The 21,346-nt window shown below is 34.2% G+C and overlaps 1 protein-coding gene across 1 annotated transcript in view; it reads right to left on the bottom strand.

Moving 5' to 3' along the window:
• The window catches only part of LOC117175530, a 202,407-nt gene that overhangs the window by 70,770 nt on the left and 110,291 nt on the right, over window positions 1–21,346 (bottom strand). Inside the window, exon 8 of the mRNA XM_033365237.1 lies at window positions 18,024–18,251. Within this exon, the coding sequence (XP_033221128.1) occupies window positions 18,024–18,251 (228 nt within the window). The remainder of the gene's footprint in view (window positions 1–18,023; window positions 18,252–21,346) is intronic.

Genomic DNA, 21,346 nt, shown 5'->3' with positions numbered 1-21,346 from the left:
TTGTAAATATTCAATTGGAATTTTTTAATTTTTAACCAGAAATATGAATTTTTAACTGAAATGATGAATCTTTAATTAGAATAGTTGAATTATTGGCCAAAGAGATCAATTTCTACCAAAAAAGACGATTGTTTATCTAAGTAGGAAAGTTTTTTAACCAGAAATTGTATAAACAAATGTTTAGTCAAAAAATCAAACAAATAATTTTATTTTAAACCTCAAGGATGTATTTTCAACTAAAAGGAGGAATATCTAACTTAAATACTTAGTTTTTTAACCGAAAAGAAGAATTTTAAGAAAGGATAATTAACTTTCAAAGAAAAAGATAAATGTGTACAAAAAAATCAATTTTTTTACAAAATACGTGAAGTTTCAACGAAATAGTCGAATTTTAAATTTAAAAAGACCATTTTTCAACTAAAAATAGAACAATTAACATTTTAGTTAAAGATAGTAATTTTCCACCAAAATTATGTCGTTTTTTTAAAACTAAAATGATGAATCTTCAATTATTATAGTTGAATTTTATACCAAAAAGATGAATTCTGTACGAAGAAGGCGAATTTTCCGCAAATTGAAAATGAACTTTGAATTAAAGCGATGAATCTTCAACCAAAAAAAATTAATTTTTAATAAAAGAGTTAACTTTCAACCAGTTAGTTGAATTTTTAACTAATAAACAGATAAATTCGTAACGAACAGGTCTTGCAATATGACGCCGATGTGAGCAACACGTGTCTCTCGTGCTGCGTATGAAGTTCTTGATTTGACTCAGAGTTTCAAGTGCTAAATTTTTTCTTTGGCTATTATCGCGCTCGTTTTGTGCTGTGAGACCTTTGGGATGAGTTTTTGTTCGTTTTTTTTTATTTTCTGTCAGAATTTTGAACGATTTTGTGTCTTTCTGAGGAACTTGCGGTTCACTCAAGCGACAGTAGGCCAGTCCTGGTGCGTTTCAGTTCTAGCAGATGGAAGCAGGAGGTTCTCAACAAACGCGCAGCTTTCAGACACTTAAACCTTTCTGTCACACTTGATAGAGCCCCAGAGGAAAGGCAAGAGCGAAAAGCCCTATACCACACTGCCACCAAGATAAAAAATATGGGTATTAACGTGTTTGTTAAGGGTAGAAGTATTATGCTGGAGGACCGTCAGCTCTCTTCCCCGGAGGTCGATTCCTTCTTGAATGAAAAGGGAAATGAACAAATTCCGACCGAAACACACTCCTCGTCAGAAAGCAAATCCAAAACACGACAAAATCGCATTACGTATGGATCGAATAGCTCCCTGGACTCCTTTATAAGTAAAACTGCTTCAAAGCCGGAAAAGTATCAGTCTAAATGTCAAAAACCTACTAGGCATGGTAAGGTTTAGCAAGTTGCAGCAGAGAAAGAAGTCGCTAATCAGGATGTTATGTCTTAATCTCCTAAGAGCAGCAATCTTCGCATCTTTTTGTGGAATACTCAAGGCCTTTCGAATTTGTCTGATATCGCAAATTACGTACTCAGCTCGGACATCATCTGCCTGTGCGAGACATTAGTCTATGGATGCGAAGCTGTTCGAGCGGACTTTTGAGGAGGACCTTTCGGGGGATATATCGGGTTATATAGATTGACCAATGTCTTTAGGAGGCGATTTTAATGCTCGTATCGGCAACCTAAATAACCTGGAAGGGTTATTCCTCCCCGAAAATTCTGCAGCATTGTATAAGCGAAAATCATTGCACTCTGAAGTCAACGCAAGAGGGAAGGTTCTTGTTGAAATTCTGGAGAGTGGTAAGCTAATGATATTAACTGGGAGATTCCCTAAAGATTTTCTAGGAAATTATACTTTCCTTGGATTTCAGGGCTTGAGTGTTAACGATCTTGTTGCGTGTAATATTGGCGCAATAGACCTGATTTCTAATTTTTAAGTACTTCAATTGCCTACGTCCTCCGACCACCTTCCGGTTCGCGTTGACATTTCGTATTTCATACAGATGGACAAAAATGTAAATAGAGACTCATTTTTATTGTACAATAAAATAATTTGAAATGAAAACCGCAAATGTGACTATATACATGAAATGTCTATTTCTGAGAACTCTGCGTATTCCATTGGTGAGATAAATACTCTAAATAATAATTTAATTCTCACACGCAATAAAGCGCCGGGCGAGGATGGGATTCCCAATTAATTTTTTAAAAACCTTTCAGAAAATTGGGGAGAATACTTAGGGCGCCTCTTCAACGAGATCTGAGTTGAGGAAAGAGTCCCAGCTATCTGGGAAAATGAGGCCGGCTTCAGGCCTCGAAGAAGTTGTATTGATCATATTTATACCCTAACTTCTTTAATTCAAATCCATTTATCTATCCCAAAGCGACGAATCTTTGCTTTTCATATAGATTTTAAAAAAGGCTCTCGACTCAGTAAACCACTGTCATCTATGGAGCAAACTCCTAAGGATAGGCATGTCCACTTAACTTATATGAATTATAAAAAATCTCTTTGATAACGCTAATATGTCCATTCGTACTTGCGAGGGTCTGAGCTTGTTCGTAAAGGTAACTTGTGGGGTGCTTCAAGGTGAGATCCTTAGTCCTCTCCTTTTTGCATTTTTCATGTATGATCAGGATGACTGACAAGTAAAAATTAACCTTATTGCCCAATACTGTACTAAAATTTTTTTAAGGGTCAACGAAGCAAAGTTATGGTATACCACAAAGGTCGGCCATGTGAATACAAATTCTTCTACGCTTAGACTCAGCTGGACGTAGTGAGCGAATTTGTCTATCTCGGTTATAACACATCAGACTCGGGTTTTTTTTATAAAGAGTTCATAAAAAAAATGTCTGCTGAGAATATTGCTATGGGTGCGGTTTCAAGAATTTTATTCGCATCTAAATCTAATTCCTGGAAAACTAAGACTACCCTTTTTCGTAGCCTCACACTTAGTGTTCTTTTTTACGCAATAGAAGTCAGGGGATTAAGGTACTTTGATTCAGTCGAGAAATTACAGTCCACTTTCTTTAAAAAAATACTAGGCTTACCAACATACACGCCGAATTCAGCCCTCCGCTTAGAGACACGTAGATCAGTTAGCTTATGATATATTTAGGTCAGCGCTGAGATGGTTGTCGAGGTTGTTGGGTATGCCTGATGATAGGTATCCTAAAAGATGTTTTCTTAAATTGAAGGCAATGTCCTTGAAACCTGATTGCAACCCGAAGTATAACTGGGTTCTCCAGCTCAAAAATATGTTCACTCTATGTAACTCGGAGAAAATGTGGCTTGACTTGGATTCTACGTCGCTCATTGAAAATATCGATGTTTTTCTAAGTAACTTTTCTGATTATCTCTGGCGTTCCGACTATGAAAGATCTCTCCATTCAAGTAGTCTCCAAGTCTTCCTACATCTTAAACTCTATCCGGGCTTTCACTCATATCTTAACCTTAGGTTACCTTTTTATATAACTTCTATTATTGTTCAACTTAGACTTCTGGGCTTTATCAGGGGTTGTATACGTTTTGCAGAATATAAATTTACTTATGACCCAGCTAGACTGTGCCATGTATGCAACTTGTCAGTATCAGAGGACCTTTATCATTTTCTGCCTGTTTGTTCTGCCTATTCTGACTCAAGAATATCTATCAATCTTAAGTCACCCAGCAACCACGACAGTGGACAGCCAGTATTGGCTGAGTCTTTTAAACTCTAATTGTCCACACGAGCTGTGCAAAGTTGCATTGTATGTCCGGCAGATTCTACAAATAAGAGCATTTATTCTCGAGACGTGACTGTCTTGACAACGAACGAATTCGTAACGAACAATGTAAAAAATTTATTTTGTAATATAAATATAAAAAAGTCCCGGTTCCAAGTGAAATTATATTTCTTTGCTGAAGCTCCTTGTCCTAAAATAAAATCCATAATTATTTTTTGAAATTTCCTGTTCCAAGTCCGATAAATGAGGACTAAGCGAATAAAGCCTGATAAACCCATTCTTTTTTTAAATTGAGAAAATCATTAATTTTATATATTTAAAATATCATCAATTAGATTATCAAACTTAACTCAGCGAGAAAAATCTCACAGAGCAACAAAGTTGCAAAAGGTTTTTCTTATAATGATAAGCAAAAAGTTCTTTCTCTTATAGTGTTTCTCTCATATTTACAAGATTTCAGGATCAGGCTCAAGGAACGTTACATTCTTTAAATAGTATGACAAGTTCTCTATTTAACTATTAAAAAACATGCGGTCATTTCTCCGGATTTTACGGTAAAATTGTTAAATTTTCTGGAATTCAAGTGCATTAAGTGATAGTGGCACGTGAACAAGTAAATGTATTAATATCAGGTGTTGGTTTTTAATTACGTAACGGATTATAGGCCCTCTCTAGGTCCAGCCCTTCCCCTGCAACAAACTATAACAAAATATTTCTACCTCCGCCCCTCTTACTGTACGTAATTTTTATTTTTCAGAAACGTTTTGCTGGCCAATGCTAGTAGAATTAGGCAGGTTCCCAAAAACTTCATTTTCAAAATTCCCTGATGTTTCTTTGACTAATTTTTCATTTTTCTTCGTCATTAATATTCACATACCAGCATTTCAATCGTGTAATATTTTTAACATAGAATATTTTATAAACGATATAAAACAGTATTTCAGGTAAAAATTAATACATTTTATAATTTATTAATTTATTTTAAGCAAAAAAATCTTTTTTACTATAAAAAATTACTTTCTAACAAAACAAATAAATTTTGAAAATAATAGTTCAACTTTCATCCCAAAAAGATAAAATCCCAACAAAAACGTTTATATATCAATTAAAAAAATGAATTTATAAACAAAAATAATTTTAAATTCAAAAAGACGAATTTTCAACAAATAAAGATTTTTCACTCAAGAAACAAATAAAACTTTATTCTAAATTGCTGAACTTTTAAACCGAAAGACGAATTTGCTGTAAAAAATTGAATGCTTAAACCAAAGTATGAATTCAGCAAAAAATTAATTATTATTATTATTATAATTATTAATTAAAAATTAATTAATAATTATTTTTTGCTAAATAAGAAAAATTTTCATTTAAAAAGATCAATCTTAAAAAAATGTAAAAGTGACATTTTCCGTTAAAAAATAATTTTAAACCAAAAAAAAGGTTTTTCAACTAAACAGTTAATTTTTCAACGAAAGCCTTATTAAAAAAAGAATTTTTGAACTATGTAGTTTAACTTTTACCCAAGTAGTTTAATTTTCAGTTAAAAAATATTATTTTTCAACTTTTTAATTTAAGAAAATTGGTATTTCTACTAAAACAGATGAATTTTTAAGCCAAGAAAATAAAATTTTTTTAAATAGTTGAATTCTCTGTTAAAAAAGATTTCAGTGGACTTTTCAGAATCAAAGTCTGAATTTTTAAACAAAAAATAACGTTCTACATGTTTTCTACGTTGAACTTGCATCTAGACAAGATTTCAGTTAATTTTTCAACACCAAAATATAAATTTTAAACAAAAAGTAAATTCTGTATAAAGAGTAGAATATTCAACCAAAAAATATGACTTTTTAACAACATAGTTAAATTTTCAACAAAACAGTTGCATTTTTATCCAAGAAAGTCAAAATTTCTATTTTAACATATGATATATAATACACAAAAAAACAATTAAAAACAAGTTCAATTTTCATCCAGAAAAGATTTCACTTCTCTTTTCAATAAAAATAAATTAAATTTCAACCAAAAGTCCAATTTCTAAGAAATAGTAAAATTTTCAACTAAATAGCAGATTTTTCTATCAACCTTAATGACTTTTCAACATGTTGAATTTTTAACCAAATACTTGCATTTTTAACCCAGAAAAATGTAATTTCTGCTAAAAAAGGTGAATTTTAAAATCAAAAAGACAAACTTTTGAAAAAGAGGTTAAATTTGAATGAAACCCTTTGAATTTTATTCAAGATAGATCAAATCTTCTTTAAGACAGATTTTAACAAAAACTATGACTTTTTAACATGATTGTTAAATTCTCAACCTAACAGTTGCATTTTTGTGCATAGAAATAAAAAATTCTACTAAAACAGGTGAATTTTTAAAATAAAAAGACAAATGTTCAACAACAAAAAAATAGTTTTTTATCCAAGAAAGATTTGAGTTGACTTATCAACAACAAAATGACAAATAAATGACCAATAAATGACGTACATAAGTGAAGGACCCCGTCTACTAGAATTATATTAGAAACTAGAATTGGTTTTTACTAGTATTTGAACAACTGAATCCAAATCTGGACTCAGAATTTTTACTACGCGTCTGAATTTCCCTTACATACAAAAAGTATGGAAAAGTTTAGGGATTTCTGGTCAAATATGCCATACAAAAAATTTGTCTGCACGAGACAATTGTCTAGGCTACCCTTATGGATTTTGAGCCGCTGAATCTAAATCTGGCCGAGAATTAATCTTGTGAGATATGAAACGATTTTATAAAAGCGAAAAAGTTTTATGATAATATTAGCCAAAGGGTATTATGATAATATAAGCAAAGATATGTTACAATTTTCCAAGAGATTCTAGAAGATTTCTCATAAATACAATCATTTTAACTTATAAGTGATTTCCAAAAGTCTAAAGGTATTTTAATTTGATGTTATTTCAATAGATTTCAAATAATTTATTAAAAAGAATTTCCGTAATTTCGTAGAATTTCAAGGATATTGAAGAATTTTAAACATTATAGAATAATTTTTCAAATCCCAAGGAATTTTAAGCTATTTTAAAAATTACAAAAAATTATCAAACGATTTAAAAAAATTCTAGGGATTTAAAAAAATTGTACGGGATATTAAATATCTTATGTTATGGCAGTTTAAAACTATTTTAATGAATTCAAGTGATTACAAAGGTTACGAAATATTTTAGGGTATTTTTTAAATTTCTAATAATTTTCACGAGTTTTAAAAATGATAAAGCATTTGCAATATTTTAAAATATTTCAAAAAAGATTTCAACGAATTTTCAGTTGATTTTAGTCATTTATTATTATTGCCAAGGATTTAACTTAAAGGAGAGTATTTTAAATGACTAGAATCTATAAAGATATACAAAGATTTTATAAGACCCATAAGGTTTCGGTATTTTAAAAGATTCCAAGAGATCTTATCAGATTTATGAGGGTTTCAAGGATTTTAAGGAATTTGAAAAGCACTCAAATTATTTTAACAAATTTTCCAAGATTAAAGTACTGAAAACCTATACCATCTATTTTTTGAATTTGATTTGAAAAATGGAACCACTACGACGCCTGAATCAATTCAAAAGTTACAATTGATTGACAATTTTCTTCAATTATCGAGAAAGCTATATGCGTCTCAACCTTGGTTGGAAAACTGACCAGCCTCAACCCAAGCGCCTAGCCTGCTCAGTTAAACCCTCAGACAACTACCTGAGCCCTATCTCCGACAATGAAGTAACATCCGTAACTTAAAAACAGAGAGAAACCTTCAAGGGAAATAAACATCGGAAGAAAATCATTGTGTTGTCCATGAATAGGAAGGTCACTCAACAAAAGAACAATGATATCCAACAAATTCTTAACATTCCTCTCGCCTCATTTACCGAACGAAACAGATACTAAGTGTGAGGTCAACAACTTGGGGCCGCCCGCCATGACACATAAATTAAGCTTCTATGTAGAGAAAGAAAAAAGGAAAAAGATTCAGATTAGCCCGCCTTGGAGCACAGTGGGACGCATAGAGTCAGTGCACGACTGGTAGCCAACACAATTTAACGATGGGGCGGTTCTAGGTACCAGAAAATGTTTTAACAGTGTCAGCTCGCACAAGTCCGTCCAGTCACGCTCTGACATCGGTTATAAGTCCTAAAAGCCATGTCTCACGTCGAAGTAAAGAAGGTTCGACAATCAACACGTCTCCAATTTGAAAAATGCGTTTCGGCAGAGTCTCAACCACTTTGGTTGAGCTTGTTGCTCTAGGAATTTGTTCCAGTGTTCTGCCTACGAGAGTGTTAGCTCTGGTTAAGATTTAGAGATCTTCGGGATCGCCCGTGATTGGAAGCAGAGGCCGGGAGTTCATGCATGCTTCAAATCTCTACAGCGAGAATGGAAAACTCTTTAGAGGTGAGACTTTGAATCCAAACAACTTTCTTTATGATATATTTTGCCCACTTGATATTGGACTCCCACAAGCCGCCAAAGTGAGGAGCAGATGTTAGGATGAATTTCTACTTAATCCCCCTGTTTTCCAATGAATCCTGCACCATCTTCAAGTCAATTTCTGCTTCTCGCAAAATCGAGCGAATTTCGGTATCAACACCGTGGAATATGGTGGCATTGTCACTCCAGATCTCAAGAGGGGCTCCTCGACGACCAGCCAAGCGTCGTAGAGGGGCAAGAAATGATTTGGTGATGAGATCTCAGACTACTTTAAGATAGCAGCAAAAAAAACAGTAATATCAACTTTTAAACTGTTGAAATTCAGATTCTACTTTAAATCTTCTGTTAGAAATTCACGGAGTAATCGCGGTACTCTTTTCTGCAGTGTTAAAAATTGAAAAAAATTTCATTAACTTCTGCTGAAGGTGACTTCAAGCGCATTCATAATAGCTCAAGTAGTATGTTGGTCGCGAAGTTTAAGAATAAAATTCTCTCTCACTTGCATCGCAGCGTTGTTGTCTAAGGTTTTGACTGCATGGCGCTAGCATCCAGATAAAATTCTTAAAGTTACTGACTAAACGCTTATTAACTGCTACTAAAAGAAGATGCATTTGAAGGCGCCTTCGGCCCTTGTAAGTGACAGGTATTTTTTTTTTTTAGTTTTTAACCCTGCAAAAAAAAGGATTGCTGTTACTCCGTGAGTTTCTAATGCAAATTTAAACGTAGAATCCGAATTGCAACAATTTAAAAGTTTATTTTGCTGTTTTTTTTTTAGTTTTTTAAAAAGAAACCGAATGGGGACCCAATGGGGTCTTTATGGGTACTTTGCAGAGGCTCCACTCGGTCCCTTCGGTCCACCAGGGACCCACAATCAATATATCCGTCATGCTTGAAAGCCATTCTTGAAGCGGTTGCAATGTTACAAACAATCACACGGTCATGCCTCAGAGCCTATCTCAAGGCTTTCGCAATGTTGCAAGCAATCCATTCGCAGTATGGTAGTTATACCTGAAAGCTTGTCTCGGAACATTTGCATTGTGGGGAACAAGTACACAGTCAAGAAGCATGTTTGTCATTTCTGAGATCATGCTCCTCCGCTCACCCACTATCCGGCTCGAAGGACCAAAAAATGTTAATTAATTACTCGCGGACTGGCGTGGGGCAGCAAAGGAATCACGTATGACTAAGTTGAAATCGACTAGATAGATCACTAGAGAATTTAACACTGTCACTACTTCTAGAATTGTAACGTGGCTGGCACACTGGGGTCTTTCTGACCCCAAGAGAAAAAGGCCTCCCACAAAAAACCAAATCATTGTTTTAAATAGCTGAATTTTTTCACACTCTTAAATAGTTACTTAAAATAATTCTGTGGGTTATTTAATTAAAAATTAATTTTAAATATAAAAAAATTGTTTAGAAGTCAAAAAACAGTCAAAAATTACATTTTTTACTAAAAAATTAATAACTTTTTCATTTTTTTAATATTTTAAGCTAAAATTTGTAGGGTATACTTTCCAAATGTTACTCTTTAGAAAAAAATAGTCCTCTAGTGTCCGCTGAAAAAAGGTATTTATTCTGAAGAATGAAGTGACGAAATTTTGACGAACAATGACTTCCTTTTATTTCTTAAAAAACACGTCAATTTGTCAATTTTCTTGCATGAAACATCTATATTTCAGTAAAATCTTATAATTTAATAGTAAAAACATTTAATAAAAAAAGATATGACCTCTCTTCAGTCTATTCACCAGCGCAATCATAAAAGAACTGCAGACGATGATCTTCACAAACCGTAGTCTTGCAGGAAGCACAGGCTACTCTAACCTACCTGTCAATTTTTTTGGGGTAAAAACAGCATCTTTGCCGAGGTTCTAACAGTGCCGCTTGATAGGGTTCCTCGGAAGGTGGATTCTCATGAACAATGTTGTGGATTGCCAACTTGATGTTGTTTCGTAGAGTCGGGCGTGAAAATCTTTGCACCAAGAATGTTTTCACTAAATGCATAAAAACCTTATCCAAGCAATAAATTGCCTTACAGTTCTCGTTAATGTTTTGAGCAACAAGTTGGCACTTTCTTAGGATCCTTGCATTGACGATGGCCTGGTCCAGCATCCCGAAGAAAATCCTCATCGGCCATCGGTTGGTTCTTCTTGTTACGGTGTATGCATGACAAAGTTTATCAAAGCAGTCCGTGCCTCCTTTTGTTGAATTGTAATGCTGGATCATGTTCGGTTTTCCGTTTGTGTTTTCTCTCGAATGCATGTATGACGAAACAAGAAGCACGTATTTTCGTTTTTTTGGAGTGTACGTCAGGAGCGTCAAGTCACTCCTGTGGCAGTACTTCGAATCTGGCACTACCTTCGATGGTGCGTTCATGGTGGGTGGAATCTCACGTTCGTTTTTCTTCATTGTTCCTGTAATTGTCATTTTAAAAGGATCTTTTAGCATTGTTCGGAGCATCGGAATCTTTGTGAACCAGTTATCGCACGTCACTGTACGATTGGAGTCGTGAATCGGAGCAGTCAGTTCTCTAAAGTAATATTCTGGTATCAATTCACCTCTGGTTTGCACAGTTTGTTTTCCTAGGTAAGGAATCGTATGAATCTGAAAAGAGAAAATGAATTAGTCAAAAAAGAGGTAGACTCAAACTTTTAATCGTTGGTGTATGGAAAAATATTTACCAAGTACGAGGTTTCTGCATCGTTCAAAGTAACAAGTTTCAATCCGTACTTGTCCGGCTTTGCTTTCATATACATCGCGCAAATCTATCTTCTTTATCTCGAGTGCTCCTATCATCGAATCGTAAACATGATCCTAAAAATGTGAATCTATGTCTAGAGAATACACATCTGTATACCGTTATCCCCTTTGTTTTATCCCGCAGTCTGTTGTCATCGACTTGTGATGATTTCCAAAGTCCCGCGTAATACAATAGGCCAATATAGGCTCGAATTTCCAGGGCATCCGTGTGATGATGGTACGTTTCAATTTTGCCTCTGGCAACCAGATCGAGACGAATATTTTCAATTTCCGTATTCATGCATTTAACAATAATATCGATGATATCTGCACTAAGAAGTAGATCCCAAAATTTCTCAATCGAATCCGCATACGATGCCGCGGGAGATGGGCCAGGCACTATTAATTCTGGAGCGGCCGACCACGTTGAGAGCGACGTTGAGAACGGGCTTGGAGAAGGCGCTGCTCCAAACTGATATTTTCAACACTATCGTCTAAATCAGCTTCATAGAGTGAAGCTGAAGATTCCGATTCTTCAGATTCATCCCCAGATCCAATATCCGATTCATCTTCCCCCTCACCAACCAATGGATCATGCACTGCACCTTCTTCCAAGATTGCTTCACGTATGGTACGCAACCGTACATTGTACGCCATCTAATAAAAGTGACTTTTTTCAATACGTTTTGATAAAAAAATTCTAATCACACACAATTTTATTTACTTACTTTCCTGAACACTCTGATGCACTAAGAAGACAAAAAAATTCACGAAAAAATTCAACAAATATACGTTACTGGCACACTGGGGTCTTTCGGGGCACCAGTCAACTTTGCTCGGTTCCCGACGCGACACTGACGCTTCTAGGATCGCTCTAGGGACACGAAAAGTTGGAGGGGGTTTCTGGCTAAGGTGTCAGGGCCGTGTAAGTACCATTTTGAAATTTAAAGGGACTTAAATTAAGGTTGAAAATGCCTGGGGTCTTCAAATCCCCCTGTGTGCCATCGAAGATTTAATCCAAATAATGTGTCCCCTAGTCGAACCAACAAGCACTTTGTACCAAAAAAAGGTTTTGGTTGTTTGGAAAAAATTCAAACAGATGTAGCTTTAGGAAGCTACGACCACGATGGTTCACCAAAGATCGACCCCGACGCAAACGGAAGTAATGTCATCCGACTCGTCACTTCCCACAACACCTGAAAACAATCGAGTCGGGAAAGTCACTTAACAAAAAAAGGAAGGAGAAAGATAACAAAAAATATTATTGTTATTGATATTATTATGTCTAATGATACAATTAAGAGCTTTACAATACATTTATGTAGTATTTTTTAACTACAAAAAAAAATGTACACAATTTTCAATGTATTTTTCCAATACATAATATGTAGTATTATGCAAACTTTGGTAATTAAAATTTTATCATAATGAGCTCAATGATGTTAATTTTTATTAAACAGGCCTAACGTTATGTGATGTAATAAAGGAAAATGTAGAACTTTAGGCTTGATGTTTATGAGTTAATATGAAAACAAAAGATTAAAACTCCTTAATCAAAGATGACGACATTTATAGAACGTATCTAGTAGAAGCGGAAAGTGAACACTGCAACGTCACAATATCAACACGGGACTAAATTTTTAAAAGTTACGGTCTTGCGGCGCGAACAAATACTTGTTAAATTTGGTACTGGGCGTAAAAGCGGGTTGAGTTTAGACTGGGAGCCAAAGCGCGTTGAAGTCCAAAACCGTTTTTCCTCGCGGAATAATTTCAGTTCGGCCCGTCAAATATAAACTCGAAATTATTAAGAATGAAAATTCTGCACGATGATATTTTATCACTATACTTTATTTTACAATTTCTAATTTTTTAATTCTGCGAATCAGATTACAATAATATCTAGGTGAAACCTATATACAAATCATTTTCTATAGCTTTCTGTTATATCACCTTCAGCTTTTCTGTTGCATAGAATATTTGTAATATCTAGACAGAGTGATCAAGTCGGAAATAGGTCAGTGAATATCTGCGATTAAATTACTTTAGCTGGAGCAAATTCCAGAGAATACAGCTTAGACTGTTTATTCTGTATCATCGACTTATATCGATAATTTATTCAAAATTTATTTAAAATATAACTTAACTTTATTATACTTTGAATATATACAAGTCCCAATAGGTCCTGCCTCTCGAAGGGCCGTTCCGATCAGCTCGGGAAAGGCAAGAACGGGAAAGCCCACCGAAGTGAAAATTCAATCTCTAGTCATGTACATCAGTTGTTGGCCAAATGGACAAGCAACCAGATTTTAAAAAGAGTAATAAATCTAATTAAATAACACTTAAGGTATCTCGTGTTTAAAATAGATTCTAGGGGTTTAAAGCTGTAAAAATAAAATATCTCGAAAAATATGATAAAGTGATTTAGGAATTTACAGAAATATGTCTCTGAAAGTTTAGCAGCTGAAGTTGTAAATGTTTGGTAGATACTATCGCAGATGTTTTTGAGACAATGTATAAAAGTAATTACAGAGTTTTAAGAAATGTAATTATAAAAATATTCCGTCGTAACAATAAGAAAGAAAGAGTTCCTCTAAGTTACGCCGAACGTCAAGACGAGACCTGACTAACAATTCAATAAGTCACCTGAATATGGCTGAATACCATTAAGTTTTACATAATCCAGGTGACCTACTCGCATGTCAGCTAGGCTTCTTTTTGGTGCGCGGCCTCAATAAATAATAAATCTAAGCTACTCACTGTATAAATAATTTAAAAAATAGATTAAACCACTTCAAAGTCCCACTGAGACTAACTGCCATCTAGGAAAATGATACTGGCTCCCACTAAAGCAACAGTAAATTACTGTAAAACGGCAAAATCACAACGACAGGCTATAGGAACCCTCTTGATTTTTAATGACACGAAATGACCTAAGGATGACAACACTCTTTATTTATACTACATGTTACTCGGCATGTTTTTGGCAGGCGTGCGTAGCTTTGAAGTTAGAAACCAGTTATCACTGGTTCGCACCTTCGAGAGTACTGGTCATAGGGCTGATCCTTGGCTGTGATGTAGTCGGCCGTAGCTCAGGATACGATGACGAATATAGTTCGTTTCTCGAACTCCTGGAGAACGATATCAGGCCTCCTCTATGCAATAGAGATTGCTGTCCGAAAATTGTAACTCCAAAAATGCGGGTCGCAGCCAACAACGTAATAGCGACAGAAATGGTAGTAAAGCTTACTTAAAACAGAGATACGTCGTTCCCGCGTGAATGGGACATCTAGATCATATTTTTTCTGGGTACTCAGCGTGTCCATGACACGCTCTGAAACTATTGCTGGGAACATCTTGACGGAGACTGAGAAGGCCTTGGGTTCCTGTGTCATCAGGATGCCTGAGGCTTTTGCCGAATCACCGTACGGAGTCCACCGCAGACTGTAACCACATCTCACGACCATGAGAAAGGTCAAATGGATTTTATCTCGATTCAATTAAATAAAAAAATGTAGAAAATTATTCTATTTGTATACGACGGAAATTCTGCTGTCTTTTTTAACCATTTCTATGCAATTTAATAAGGAAAAATCGTTTTGCCGCTAAGTGTGCTTGATAGCACAACTCCTGCAGAGGACTATTAGCAATTTTTTGTTTACATCCTATTGGCCATATCTGCAGAAATTACGTTGAAAAATAGTCAATTTCTTATAACAAATGAGTTTTTATAAAAAGTGATGACTATTTCGGGTGAATGTTTTGCACACTTATTAAGGGTGGTAATAGGCTTATTGTCCGAAAGTTTAAAACGTCAGTGTATTTAGTCTTATTTCACATGTTTCCGGTATTGTGTTCTATCTCGCAAGTGAAATTTGAAGAGCAAAACGAATTTTTAGAACAAAAATTTGTGACAAAAATTAGTTAAAAAATATTTTTCAAAAAAATTGTTTGAATATTTTTTTTCAATTTTTAAAATTATTTTCCTTAAAAAAACTTAATTAAGTCGTTCAAACCTCCCCCTACTACGAACAACCAACCGAAACTATAAAGGTTTCTGCCCGGCGCTACGAAATCCAAAAATAATTCCATGGATTTACACGGTTTTGACAGCAGTCGATTTTTGATGAACTGCATCTCGAAGAATATCAAGTTTTTCATAATTTTTTTATTATGGTCTCTATGTAAGACAGATCATTTTATAGATATTTGTAAGACCTACATTTTATAACTAAACTTTTTTTCTAACAGACAGTGCTTTTGAAACCTTGGTTTCAAACATAAAGGCTTTTGTTCTACATCCTAGCACTACGAAAATCCTAAGTCAAATTTCAGGTAACATTTTGTGTCTGAAATGAACCTTTGTTCACAGGGCGCTTGGACTAATAAGCCTCCGCCGCTCGTTGAGAGGCGTGCCGGGTGACTGACACTTGTGAATCAGTGACGGCAGACGCAATTCTGAAAAATGTATATTTTTAAAGCCGAGCCCAATTTAAAAAAAGCCGTAAAACTTTTCAAATAAAACTCAATAATATTTTGAATTATGCTCACGTGACATCGATTTAAATTTTGACCCACAGGCCTTGTTAGTTAGTTAATTAGTCAGTACCCTAATTCTAGAGAATGTGACGCTACAGATTCTCTGTAACTCGTAAATTCAATTTCATGTAAATCATCCCTAAAAAAGCTCTCGTGTTTACACGGGTAGTAGGAAAATTCAGTGCTTCTCCTTTTTGTCTCACGCAAGAGCCATACAGATTTCCGCCACCTACGCAAACGATCGATCGGATCCATCACCACCTTCACCCTTATCAGATCTTCGCACGTACTGTCCCCACATAAATTTCTGGATTTTATTGATAATTCTTCTGACATCCAAGGTAGAATAAATAGATGATTCTTCCATTAGGAATAGAATGGTATATAATTTTGTTAACGACTATCCTTCTGACTTCAAAGCAGAATAAATGATTCTATCAAAAAGCATTGAATGGCTTTGTGTTTATGAGAACGCTATCAGCATTTGTTTAGAACTGCATATGTGCTGAAAAGTGCGGGTCTATTTAAAAACAATAAATAATACCCATAATGATACATATAAATACACGAACTCTGAGTATGGTAACTCGCGATTTATAGGAATTCCAATAAATGTTAGCCCACGTAAGTTCTCAGCTCAAGGGATGAAAGGCGTGTTTGTCAAATATTTATAAAGCTGTTTTGCAGCATCAGGTACCGCGGCGACATGCTAGGCGTATAGATTCTGTAGGGAGAGTTAAAAAATGTTTCAGCTCCCAAGAAAGGACTGGAGACTAAAAATTTATGTTATATTTATTATGTAAATTGTTTGTTTAAAAAGGTATCTTAAAATTATCCATTTTATCTAGCTTAATTTCTTTGATCAGGGTTCCTTGTGCACTACTTAGGGAGACCGCCAAATTTTATTTTTCACTACAAAAAAGTAGCGTTACAACACCTTTACCGAGTTAGATCTCGTTGCATTACCTGATATTATAGACGTTCTGGAAATATAAATTCTAGGTGCCAGGCGTATCACTTGTCACAGTGAAGGAAACGGACCTCTTTGCACAGCAAAGTGAGCCTCATCCCGAGGGGGAACCACTTTAAAATCATGATTTTTTAAAATAAAAATCTGTAGATGTTTGTCAAATAAACGTAGCTCTATTCTACTTCATGCATCGTAACTGCCCATAGAATTTTTTTATTCTGTGTGATACAAGCTTCTTATTGCATAAAATGAAATCATTCGCATATGAATGAAATCGTTCAAAATCAACGGCTAAGGAAAAAATCACAAGTGTCGCCATACGCAACGCGCCGCTAAGAGATGGGATGGAGGGTCAAAAATGGCAAAATAGCATTTGATCGTTTGGGTATACCACAGGCATACGAAATAAGAAAGATTTGATTAGCGTCCAAAGAATCTTAGCTGCTAAGAAAATAATCTTCTGAGAGGTTATCAATTCTTATTTCTTCTATTTAAAGTTATTTGCGCACGCAATCGCGATTTTGGTGCAAAAGCACCACAATCAAATGATGAATAATACAAAATTAACACTATATGAAAATAGATTTTTTTTATAAACCTTCACAGTTTAGAATCAAGTAATATTAATAAGTCTAATTAACAAGCCGTTGATTCCATAAGAAAATTGTTTTATCCTGACTATCGACGGAAGATTTTGCGATTTACTACTTTTTTATTATCAGAATAATTTATTTTTTGATCTTTTCAAAAATATTCCAGCTATATAAAAATAAATACATTATAAATGTGCCTGCAATTTTTATTATATTTGACTATACACAAACACACACAACAAAAATAATACCTTGTTTAATTGAAATTTGATTAAGCTAATAAAATATCGTTGCGAAGTACTATGGGTTTATTTATTTTTGTTCATTTTATGAGCACTTTCCTTGCTCTTATGTATCAAACAAGTTTGATTTCTCAAAGAGGGAGGTTTTTCTCTCACAAAAGAATAAAATTGACACTTTTAATATTTTTCAAGTTCATGTATCTGTCTTAACGAAAAACTTATTTTCAGAAAATCAAAAGGTTAGTGCAACGCATCAATTTTTAATTTAAAGTACTCTTACGTATATTCCCAATTAAAAAACTTTCCTTATATGAAAAATGTCAATGTTTTTTTTAAACCTCCTTAATCGTTATTAGTTGATCACGAAAGGTCGTCGTACATATGCTTAACAGCAAAAAGTTAGACACACAAACACACGTAACCCTGTAGGCACAACATTCGGCGACGTCTTTACGACATAGTTCCGACATCTTTACGACAACTTTACGATATCCTACGTCTATGTCGTTAAGATGTCTTTACGATAGCGTAAAAATGTATAATCTGACGATGTCTTTACGATATCTTCAAGACATTGTAACGAAGCGAACATAGGATGTTGTGAAATTGTCGTAAAGACGTCGCCTAATTTTGTGTCCACTGTGAAGCAAACAAACTCATTTAAAAAAATGTTTTTTTCGTCTTTCGAGGTCGAATTATATCGAAATGTGTAAAAAAAATTGATTCGAAAATGTACTTTATTAAAAACTTTCCCCTATCAGGAAGCAATAAATATAATTTTAGAACTTACCTCCCGTTTTTTGAATGTGAATTGGTAGCATTTTTTCATGAAGCGTTTCTTTTTTATGGTAATACCTCATCCCTGCGGTGTAAAGAGTTGTGGGGACAATATGCCTAGTAACTATATCTTTCGCCGCATCTATTCCATCAGATTCTCTCCATAATAAACCTCCATTTTTTGTGGCAGCTTCGACAAATGCAGCGTCCGTCGGAACAAAAACTGTGTAAGTTTTCGACCCTAAAAAAGATTGTACATATAGTTCATCATTAAACAGTTTTTATAAATTATATAGGTTTGGTTTTATCTTTCTTTCTATTTACACCGAAAAACTGAGCTTTCTATTGGAACCCATTTTTGATTCAAAAGAGGCTGCAACAAAAATGAAGCCCACTTGCTGAAAAGGAACCCAAAACGATGAATGAGCTCTAAATGATACCACACTTGGGATTCTGAAGGATCTCAGTTGTAATTGAGCCCATTTCTAAAGAACATATTTTCGCTTTGCCCAATTTGCCATTATGTTTAATTAATAACACAATATTTACCTTAAAGCACATGTGTAATCGAACTCTGATGGACCTAACTTAATAAAGATAATTAAATTACAAAATAATACCGCACTTAAATTGATATAATATCTTGATAAATATCATTTGCAGGTTATGTAGCCAAGTTTCAACATAAAGGCATATTCATATGCAAGAACTTCTCGTATCAAGTCATCGGTCGATAACTGTAAATCGATTTCTAACTTACCAGCCGTTCTTTGCAAGCTTTTCGTTCGTGAATGTTCTAAATGATACCATCTTTTATTTGAGCCGCAACTTTAATGAACCCCGAGTTTTCTCTGTGTACAATCAACATAATATATGTATATTATACATAATATAAATGTATAATATAATCTCTAGCGGACGAATCGGACTGAATAGGAAACAAAGTACTTTTCCGATCCTTTCCTATTTCTATGTGAACTTTGCTTCCGTTTCTTTCCGAACGCTTTCTCTTTCCGAAGATTTTCGATGTCCTTTCGAACTTTTGCGAAGTATCCCACTCCATTTTCTTCTTTCTGGACCTTCCCGATTTCTTTCTGAATAAATGACGCAGTGTCCCAATAGTTTATCCCGATTCTTTCCGATTTTTCTCCTGTGTCCCATTGTTTATGTTCTTTCCGAACTCTTTCCGAACTCTTTCCGAACCATTTCCGAATTCTTTCCGAAATCTTTCTGAATCTTTCCGAAGCGGCCTTTTCGATTCTTTCCTTTTTCCCAGCAGGGATGTACAATCAATGTACATAATTAATATTATTAGTCACATATTCCAATGCGAAAAATTACCTTCTCATGTTTTACTCTTAAATAAATTATTCAGACTTTAAAAGAATTCCTATTGAAAAAGACCCATTATGGTCACATTAGGATTGTCAATGTAATTCCTCTAAAATAGCGGGTATGAGACAAATTGTTACTAAACTACCAATTATCTACAAAAATTCCCTTTTTTAATGTAAAATTCTCAAAAATTTCCCTAATTCTTCGAAAATTATGGCGAATTTTTTCGATGCATAGTTTTTACTACTGAATAATAATAAAAAATTATGAATTGAAAAAATTGTTTTGCTTAATTTAGAATCTTTTGAAGCTGGCCGAAAACACTTTTTTTGGATTTAGTCCTATGCACACATTTTGGAAAAAGTTGAACATGTCCAACCTGAAATTTCTTCAGCTTGAACTAAAGAAAAAAACTGTTATTTTGTTTTTCCCAAAAAAATTTGTTTAATGAAGTTTCAAGCGTTAAAATATTGTCAATTTTACGTTTATTTGAGCGATTTTGAAGATTTGCTAAAACTAAGCTTTTAGACGCAAAAAATGATGGTGTTATTACGGCAGAACGATATTTTTGTAGGAATTCGATGATGGACTCATTTTGTGTACAAAATCCCCCTCAGGTAAAAATTCTGTAGACTTATCTGGTAGGGGAGGGGTGAATACAGTTTTAATTGCAGATTATATTTGGTTCACATTAAAAATTATATACAATATATTTTTCCGATTTTATATTACAAATTATATATGTATGTGTCTACTTTTGAATATAAAACGTGCAATATATATTGTACATAATTTTTAATATGAACCAAATATAATCTGCAATCAGAAATAAATTTGCCCCCCTCCACCCGATAAGTCGAAAGAATCCATACCTGAGCATTTTATTACCTGTTCGCTAAAAAAACGAGATACCATCAACAAGTATCCCCCTACGCATTAAACCGGCCCACTCCAATATGGAGGGGAAGGGGGTGATTTTGTATATAAAATGAGTCCATCGGCGAATTCCCACAAAAATATTGTTCTGTCGTAAAAATACCATGATTTATTGCGCCTAAAAGCTTAGTTTTAGCAAGTCGTCAAAATCGCTAAAAAAAACGTAAAATTGACAATATTTGAACGCTTGAAACATCATTAAAGAAATATTTGTTTGAAAAAACAAAATAGAAGCTTTTTTCTTTGGTTCAAGCTAAACAAATTTCGGGTTTGACATATTCAACTTATTTCAAAATGTGCGCATAGGGCTCAATTGAAAAAAAACAACATGTTTTTAGCTATTTTCAAAAAATTAAAAAATTCTAAATTAAGAAAAAATTTTTTTTTAATTTAAAATTTTTTATTATTATTCAGTAGCAAAAACTGTACATAGAAAAAATTCCCCATAATTTTCGAAGCAACAGGGAAATTTGTTTGAATTTTCAAAATTTTGAATTTGCTAATCAAGAAAGGGATCAGAAGATATTAACCGATTAAACCAATTTTTTTTATTTTTTTCGGATGTCAACCCACAAATTTCTTTTGCTAAGCTCAAACAATTCGACTAATTTGATCATGCTCACTTCACCCTACTGAACACGTCCCGCATCGTCCAAAGTTTTCTGGGCATAAGAAATGATAGCCGCTAAAATCGCCTTCTGTAGTCGTTCCGCGTACATTTTACATGAATGTGATAATCAAATTTTTAATTATTTTTATCTACGTTTATATCCGCGTGCACGTGTGAAGTTGTGTTTTTCTCTTGCCCTTTAATTTACATAAAATCAACATTTTGAATCGTTGTGTAGGTCTTAGTCGTTGCAATTGAAACTATCGTTTTTAAATAGATAGATCTCTATACATGGGCACACCAGTATGAATGTTGGATTCTTGTAGAGCTCACTAGAATAAACGTTTGGTTCCCTTTAAACGGACTCTCCAGTATCAATGTTAGATCTCTATAAACGGGCCCTTCAGGGTGAATATTGGAAACTTATAGACGGCCCGACTGACACCAGCGAATCT

Source organism: Belonocnema kinseyi, chromosome 6, assembly GCF_010883055.1.
Source record: "Belonocnema kinseyi isolate 2016_QV_RU_SX_M_011 chromosome 6, B_treatae_v1, whole genome shotgun sequence".
NCBI classification, from domain to species: Eukaryota; Metazoa; Arthropoda; class Insecta; order Hymenoptera; family Cynipidae; genus Belonocnema; species Belonocnema kinseyi.
Note: the sequence above shows the minus strand (reverse complement) of the source record. Positions and strands in the feature narration are given on the sequence as shown.